The 9006-nt window shown below is 47.1% G+C and overlaps 1 protein-coding gene across 1 annotated transcript; it reads left to right on the top strand.

Annotated features, from left to right (window-relative positions):
- Positions 1-513: 513 nt before the first annotated feature.
- Positions 514-7984, top strand: LOC310700892 (keratin, type II cuticular Hb5-like; the record flags this gene model as incomplete). Its single annotated transcript, XM_083490846.1, has 7 exons — positions 514-786; positions 3043-3251; positions 4270-4330; positions 4479-4574; positions 5378-5542; positions 6234-6359; positions 7760-7984. 7 exons carry the CDS (start codon positions 514-516, stop codon positions 7982-7984), a joined length of 1155 nt encoding a protein of 384 aa, XP_083346972.1.
- Between the last annotated feature and the right edge of the window lie 1022 nt (positions 7985-9006).

Genomic DNA, 9006 nt, shown 5'->3' on the forward strand with positions numbered 1-9006 from the left:
GAATCAGCCCTTTTAATACATCATTGTAGGCGCTGTAAAAAAAAGAGGCCTTTGTGAAATCCCTAAAACTCTTTTTCATCTACCATGTGATCAGCCATCAAACAGTGTGGATGAGGACATGGGGAGTTGGTTCCCTAAATGTCCCAAGCTAATAAATGTCAGAGAAGTTGCTTTCTCTTCCATTTCAATGCTGGCCAAATCCAGCTGTCCCAAACAGATATAAAGGGAGCGTTTCCTCGCAGTAAACCACACTACCTCTGCTTCTTTTGCTTTGCAGTTTCGCTTCCCCTTTTCCTCTTCCAGCTTCTGCTCTCCTACGGAACCATGTCTTGCCACTCAAACTCTGCATGTGGCCCCAGGAATTTCAGCTCCTGCTCAGCTGCCCTGCACCCTGCAGGTCATGCTTCCCGGATGAGCACTTCCTGCTCTGCTAAGGTCACTGAGATCAGCTACGGAGGAGAGGGTCATTTTAGTAGCAGGAGCCTGGGTGGCGCCGGTTCATGTGGCCCCAGGATGGCTGCCAACAGTTGCCTGCCTCCGCGGTGTGGATATAGCTGTCATGGTGCCGGCACTGGATACGGCTATTGCGGCACTGGATACGGCTACGGTTTCAGGCGCTCTGGAGTCTGCCCACCCTGTTCACCTGGCATCACCCCCGTCACTTGCAATGAGACGCTGCTTCAACCTCTCAACCTGGGGATCGATGCCACGGCCCAAGCAGCAAAATGCCAAGAGAAGAATGAGCTCCAGTTCCTCAACAGCAAGTTTGCCTGTTTCATTGACAAGGTGAGTCATGGAAGGGCTATAGCTCAGTGGTAGAGCTCCTGAATTGCATGCAGAAGGTCCACCCTAGCTTCAATCCCTGGCATCTCCACATAGCACAGGGATGTCCATTGCCTTGGAGAGAGGACTTCCGGGGTGGCGCCACCGATAATGGCGGACTCCCTCTGAACTGGAGGGACTGGCTCCATGGTAAACAGGGTCTTCTCTGCTACGGCGAAGCAGGGACCCTTTTAAAATCATTGCCTTGGAGAGAGACACTGCAATACTGACCTAGCTGTACCAATGGTGTTACGGTCCAGGTTACAGGCAGTCGGAGTCCCGGCTTGGTACGTCGGGACTGGGGTAGAGGTCGGGAAGCAGGAATCAGCAGTCCAGGGTCAGCAGTCCAGGGGTCAGTAAGCCAAGGGTCCAAGGGTCAGGAAACCAGGAGTCAGGAAGCCAAGGGTCCAAGGGTCAGGAAACCAGGAGTCAGGAAGCCAAGGGTCCAAGAGCCAGGATGCCAGGAAGCCAAAGCACAGCTAGGTGGGTAGCGTGTTGCTGTGGCAAAGAGCCAGAGGGAAATGCTGGTCTTATTACCCCTCCTGGCCCTTGACACCAGGTGCTACGCGTCTTCTGTCAAGCCTCACCTGTGTGGCAGCGCCTTGCCCTTCCAGGCCAAACTCAGGAAGGCCCCAGTCCTGCGAGGCCCTACCAGTCACAGGGCTTGGCTCCTGCACACACTCCTGACAAATGTTCTGACTCTGCATAAGGCTGGTATGTTCAAAGAGTTTGGCAGGGAATGTATACAGAATGCTTGTCCCTGAGACTGGAATATCCAGCATCACTCTTTGGATATATTTCAGAAGCAGCCAAAGTCACATCACGGATGATCTGAATCTAAGCTGGCCTGTTACTTGCAGCAGGGTGGAGGAGGCAGGTGGCATCTCATCAGCTTCCTCCGTGTATCGTGAAGACAGTGCCACAAAATGTGTTGTTGGAGATTGATCAATATGTCTTTTCAAAAGGAGGAGAGAAAATAGAGCACTGTTGCACTCATGTAGGTTTCCCAGAGGCATCCAACATGGATCATCCAACATGGCACTTCTGACATTCTTCTGCATATAGTAGGGCTGGAGAGTCTGATGTCCTCCAGATGCTGGACTACACCTCCCATCATCCCTGACTATTGAGCAGGCTGGCTGGAACTGATAGGAGCTGGAGCACAACATCTGGAGGGCTACAGGCTCCCCTTTCCTGATACAGGGGATAATGGTAGCTAAATTAAGCCTGCTAGATTAGACAGGCCTTTGATCTGACCCAGGTTGCTCTTCAGCAATTAGCACTGGGATAGCAGATTGAGCAGACCCACAAGTCAGCTAGGCACAGTCTTCTCCTCTATGGGAAGACCCGTTGTATAGCTAATAAAATGTTAGTCATTGTGTCTCAGTTTGCATCTATACCTATAACTCAGCACATGCACATTTTATGCAAATGGGTGTCCCTTATTTAGTGATGCATTTCATCTTGTTTGGCAATGAGCATGTAGTCATTCTGCACCAGCAGGGCTTTTCTTATGCTTTCAATGGTGAGGTGAATGTGTTGTTGTTGTTTAGTCTTTTAGTCGTGTCCGACTCTTCGTGACCCCATGGACCAGAGCACGCCAGGCACTCCTGTCTTCCACTGCCTCCTGCAGTTTGGTCAGACTCATGTTGGTAGCTTTGAGAATACTGTCCAACCATCTCGTCCTCTGTTGTCCCCTTCTCCTTGTGCCCCCAATCTTTCCCAGTATCAGGGTCTTTTCCAGGGAGTCTTCTCTTTTCATGAGGTGGCCAAAGTATTGGAGCCTCAGCTTCAGGATCTGCCCTTCCAGTGAGCACTCAGGGCTGATTTCCTTAAGAATGGATAGGTTTGATCTTCTTGCAGTCCATGGGACTCTCAAGAGTCTCCTCCAGCACCATAATTCAAAAGCATCCATTCTTCGGCGATCAGCCTTCTTTATGGTCCAGCTCTCACTTCCATACATCACTACTGGGAAAACCATAGCTTTGACTATACGGACCTTTGTTGGCAAGGTGACGTCTCTACTTTTAAAGATGCTGTCTAGGTTTGTCATTGCTTTACAGTTCTGCAAAACCCACTGAGCTTAATGGGACTCAGGCATGCACCTGGACCCCTGGAATGACCCTCTTTGCCTTTCATATTGGAATCAGTTCTGATTCAGCCCTAAAATTAAACACTCCTGTCCTGGTGGGGAGAAATATTGTTTCCTTTGATTGACAGGTCCGATTCTTAGAGCAACAGAATCTGATGCTGAAGACGAAATGGGACTTCTTGCAAGAGAGGAAGTGCTGCAAAAGTAACATGGAGCCCATGTTTAATGAGTACATTGCCAACCTGAAGAAAGAGCTGGAGTGCTTGGAATGTGAGAGGGCACAGCTGCAGGCGGAAATGAAAAACTGGAGCGACGCCCTGGAGTGCAACAGGAAGAAGTGAGTGAGATCCATCATCTCAGCCTGCTAGCAGAAGGACATGCTGTAATGCAGAGCCCAAACCAGACCTGTGCAGTCCAAATGCAGTCATAAGTTACGTATGGTGGCCCACCAGCAGATCAGTAAATGGTGGCTACCTCTGGTCAAGCCTCTTCTGGCCTTGTGTGAAATCTTCCTTGCCAGCTGTGTGACACATCTGGAGTCCCGTTCATTACAGAAGACATGGGGCGATGGAAGGCAGAATGGGCAAGAGAAGCCACAACTCTGCTGCACGTGCCAATGCTCTGGGGCAGAGACAGAGAGCCTGTAGCTCTCCAGATGTTGTTGGAATCCAACTCCCACTTGTCCCAGTCAGGGATGATGGAAGCTGTAGCCCATCAGCATCTGCAGGGTATTACATTGACTAGCCCTATAGGCCAGCTCTCTCTTTTGTGATTTGTCAAGCTAGAGTTCATTCAGCATTAAGCAAAGTCAGTCTTCAAAGGTCATCCCAAAATGAACATGAGCAGAATAATTTTGGATGAGATATGCACAAGTACCTGATAAGCACCACCTGTAAATACCATATTTTTCCATGTATAAGACTAGGATTTTTTCCTTAAAAATAATGTAAAAAATTAGGGGGCGTCTTATACATAGGGCCATCTCCCCCAAATTTCTTAAATATGAGTCCCCCAAAGTAAGGGGCATCTTATACATGGGGGTGTCTTATAGAGGGAAAAATACAGCGTTTCACTCTTTGCCTGGGTTGCCCCTTTACTTTAAAGATCTTGTTTCCGATGCCCAAATCCCCTGAATTTTTGTTACATTTCTTTTTGCATGCATCTACTTGTTTTTATGCTGCCGTTTTATTGATTTTCAGTTTTCTTTTTGTTTTAATGACATTGCTTGTTTTATTTTATACCGTAAATGGTTTAGAGGTTTTTAGAATATCGAGCAGTCTGTAAATGGTTTTATAATAAATAAAATACCTAAACATTCAAGATGTGAGGCCAAACTGTTTCATTTACCTCATCAGGTTCGAAGAGGAGTGTCACCGCCGCACTTGTGCTGAAAATGAGTATGTGACTATTAAAAAGGCAAGTGGCAAGTCTTCCAAAATATGGCATTTGTTTCTAGACCTGAGTGGGTTTTAGCACTATTCTTGTCCTAGCACTTTGAATGATAATTGTTAAGAGTCATGGCTTCTTATCAATATTTCCCCATTTCATTCTCCTGCTCCTGTAGGAGGTGGATTGTGTTTTCATGGACAAGTCAGAAAAGGAGACTAAAGTGGACGCCTTGAGGAAAGACATCTCCTTTTTCAGAGCTACCTTTGAGGAGGTAAGGCACTCTCCCATTCCATACAGAGATGGAAAACCCGTGGGGTTTTTGGACCACAGCTTCTATCCCTTGTGACAGGTTGTAGCCCAAAAGGCAAACGCAAAGATTTTTGAATTGGGGTAAGAGCTGAGAAAGAAAACCATGTTAGAACTAGATCAGACAGACATATTCTTGACCTCTCAGGCAGAAAGCAGAAGCTTTGGTGTGAGCCTCCATGTAGCTGAGAGAACATTTGGATTCTTTTTGATGCCAAGACCATCAACTGCTATTACTGCCCATGATATTCAACCAGCTCAAGGCAAATCAAACATTTCTTCAGCTGTGTGGAGGCCCCAACTATTCAGATGCAGCAGTGGATGATAACAGCATGGTGGGTGTGGATGACTTAGGCCAGGGTCTTCTGTAGAGGTTCATGGGACAACTTCATCATCTTGGGTGGAATACAACGTGATTGATTAGAGGAGACTGTGAGGTAAAGAGGAGCAGGAAGGGGCATTCTAGACTGGGTTGGGCTCATGACATTAAGGCCATTTTAGTGCAAATTCCCCACACCTTAAATCATGCTCACAGAATAATAGGAAGGTAGTATGGGTGGTTGACCTTCAGCACCATCAACTCTTATCAGGGCAGCTGAAGATTCAAAACCAGCCTGGTTCTGGCCAGAGATCATGGAGTGGGGTGTGGAATCAAATATTCAAAGGAATTCTTCCATCTTCTCTGAAAAGAGCAGGCCAAATCTGGAGGCAATTTCATGAAAGTAAAACTCCATAGTATTGACAGGCCATGTTCTGTCCCTCTGACAGGAAATCCGTGAGCTCCAGTCTTGCATTTCGGACACCTGTGTCACAGTGCAGATGGACAACAGCCGAGGCCTGAATATGGACTGTGTCATTGAGGAATTCCGGCGTCGGTATGAAGAAATTGCCTCTCGGAGCCGGGCTGAGGCTGAAGCTTGGTGCCATTGCCAGGTGAACCCTGTGGTGGAAATATCTAGCATGCCTTAAGGCAGGAATGGGAAACTTCTCTCATTCCATATGGTGGACATACAGCTTCCACATTTCTGTCTTCAGCAGTGGAGAGTTGTGACCTTTGCATTTTGCTGGGTTTAAGACAGAACTGTGTTTCCCACATGCAAAGATGTGTACAGTGTCAATGAACTGGAGAAGAAGGGGGAGGGAGAACAACGGGTGGCTGGGAGGAATCACTGGGCATTGGGACCGGCAGAATGAGGCACTGCAAGGAGAGCAGATTCTCCTGTGGATGGGAAGCACGAGATAAGACAAGGAAAATGGGTGATGGTATAAATAGAAGTGGCTCGTGGTATGGGAAGCAATCTAGAGAAGGGAGTTCCCTCAAGGATGGGTGGATGTCAAAGGATGCTATAGGGGTGCTCTTCAGTTTCCATTGTTTTGAAGTATCTCCCTTTGCTGGAGCTATTTGCCCTGATATTCATTCACAGCCTCCTCTCTAGATTGCTTTGGGGTGAGGCCTTTCCATCCACTTCTCCTTGGCCTCTATCTCTTCCCACTGAGGCCACATGCATTGGCTAGAGAGGCACAGTAAGGGCTGGGCTTGTGAAGGGGAAACAAAGGGAAATTGTGTGACTTCCCCCACCACACCCGGCTTTCAGTGGTTCCACCGTCTTCTATTTTGCCTTAGTATCAAGAGTTGAAAACGACTGCGGCCAAACACTGTGACAACCTGCGTAGCGTCAAGGAAGAACTTAGTGAGCTGACCCGGATGGTCCACAGGCTGGAGGCAGAAGTTTCAAATGTCAAAGCCCAGGTAAGACGGGACAGTGTTGACTTTTGGAAGTCACAATTGTGAGGTTAGCTGCAGTTTAGAAACGTGTAATTGAAGTACCACAGCTGATTACCAAGGAACCAAGTGACTTCAAGTTCAGTCGAGCAGGAATTTTATTTGATCACAACAGATCACTACTGGGTATGGAGTTCAGCATGTGGAATAAATGATACTCTCACCTTTTTTTTTAAAAAAAGTTCCAATTTGTTAGTCCTTAATACTGCTTGAAAACAATTCCAGGTAAAATTGTAGGAGATCTGATGTGAATAAATAGTACGGAGGTAGGGGTGGGAATTCTCTTAAATGAAACTAAGAGTGTTAAGCTTAGTTAAGCAGACTGTCTCATCAGAGTGGTGCATGCTCTAGTTATTTCCTGCTTGGACTACTGCAATGCGCTCTATGTGGGGCTACCTTTGAAAGTGACCCAGAAACTACAACTAATCCTGAATGCGGCAGCTAGACTGGTGACTGGGAGTGGCTGCCTGGACTACATAACACTGGTCCTGAGATATCTGCATTGGCTCCCAGTACGTTTCCGAGCACAATTCAAAGTGTTGGTGCTGACCTTTAAAGCCCTAAATGGCCTCGGCCCAGTATACCTGAAGGAGCGTCTCCACCCCCATCGTTCAGCCCGGACACTGAGGTCCAGCGCCAAGGGCCTTCTGGAGGTTCCCTCACTGCGAGAAGTCAGGTTACAGGGAACCAGACAGAGGGCCTTCTTGGTAGTGGCACCTGCCCTGTGGAACGCCCTCCCATCAGATGTCAAGGAAATAAGCAGCTATCCTATTTTTAAAAGACATCTGAAGGCAGCCCTATTTAGGGAAGTTTTTAATATTTAATGCTGTATTATATTTAACACTTGATTGGGAGCCGCCCAGAATGGCTGGGAAACTCAGCCAGATTATCATCATCATCATCATCATCATCATCAACATCATTATTATTATAGTTAGGAAACATAGATCTGAATTAAGCCATTGTTCTTTGATGAGAGGCTGAGCAAGGGGTGGGAGATTTATTCAGTTTTTATGCATACCAAAGAATAGGACATTAGAATTGATGGACCAATGGCCTGATCCAGCAAAGCTCCCCCCCCCCTTGAGTTTAACCATTTTGAAAAGGAATGATCACAGTGTGGGAAAGAATATACAAAGCAATAATTAACCTATCACTTCATCAGCTCACAAAATCTCCAGGGGAACTCCTGAATTGTTGTGGAATATGCAGAGAAATTATTGGTGTCCCTCAAAACCACTCCTTCTAGTTCTTTAGTGTTTGCAACTAATAAGGCATTACGTACATTAACTAGGCAAACGGCAGTCCAGGGACCAATATAGCTGAGTTCATGTGCTGTTATGATGCTGTTGCCTTTGCCACCACAGAAAGCAAAACTGGAAGAGGAGGTGGCTGCAGCTGAGGAGCGTGGGGAGATAGCTGTGAAAGATGCCAAATGCAAGTTGGCTGAGCTGGAAGATGCCTTGCACAAGGCCAAGCAGGATATGGCCTGCCAGCTGCGAGAGTACCAGGAGCTGATGAACGTCAAGCTGGCCCTGGATATTGAGATTGTCACCTACAGGAAGCTGATAGAAGGAGAGGAGTTCAGGTGAGCACCATAGGACTGGGTGAATTAGTACACTGGCTGCATTGCAGCACAGTCTAGAGCCCACCTAGCAAAAAGTAGCACACTAGCTACGTATTGTGTACATGAGGCTGGATAAATGCATTGTGTGTGTTTTTTGTGCCCGCCCACAACTGCAAAAAGGAGGATATCAAGCACCTAGATGAGCATAATGCATGGTGCTCAGAGAGCATATGTTATTGGGCAACTGATATAAGTACAGTAAATAAATAGGTAAAGGGGGTAAAGGGGACCCCTGACCATTAGGTCCAGTCGTGACCGACTCTGAGGTTGCAGTGCTCATCTCACTTTGCTGGCCGAGGGAGCCGGCGTACAGCTTCCGGGTCATGTAGCCAGCATGACTAAGCCGCTTCTGGTGAACCAGAGCAGCGCACGGAAATGCCGTTTATCTTCCCGCCGGAGCAGTACCTATTTATCTACTTGCACTTTGAGGTGCTTTCGAACTGCTAGGTTGGCAGGAGCAGGGACCGAGCAACAGGAGCTCATCCTGTCGCGGGGATTCGAACCACCGACCTTCTGATCGGCAAGTCCTAGGCTCAGTGGTTTAACCCACAGCGCCACCCGTGTCCACAGTAAATAAATACATATCATCAATAAAGAATAGTTGTATGGGGCATGCTTGACTCAATGGGTTAGAAGTTGTTCGATATCACTGTTAAGTCTCCATAGGAGAAGGAAACAGATGAAATCACTAAACCATTATTGAATCCTTGTGGATTTGTCTAAATAGTTGCAGGCTTTTAAAAGTAGTTTTAGTTCCTTTAACAGCAATCTGCAATGCAAAAGTACAGCAGGCTAAGTTTTCCTATCACTTTACTGGCCAAAAGTGGAGGCTGAGCCATTCGGCTAACTTCAGCCTTATAGAAATGGATTTAGACACCGGGAGAGGATACATTGTTCAGTTATTATCCTTCCTTGCCAGTGGAACCAGCAAGGAAGAGTGACAGTAGCACTTAGCAGCTGCCTTATACAAGATCAGACTGTTTGTCT

The sequence above is a fragment of the Podarcis liolepis genome (genome assembly GCF_965112155.1).
Source record: "Podarcis liolepis genome assembly, chromosome: 2".
In the NCBI taxonomy this organism is placed as follows: Eukaryota; Metazoa; Chordata; class Lepidosauria; order Squamata; family Lacertidae; genus Podarcis; species Podarcis liolepis.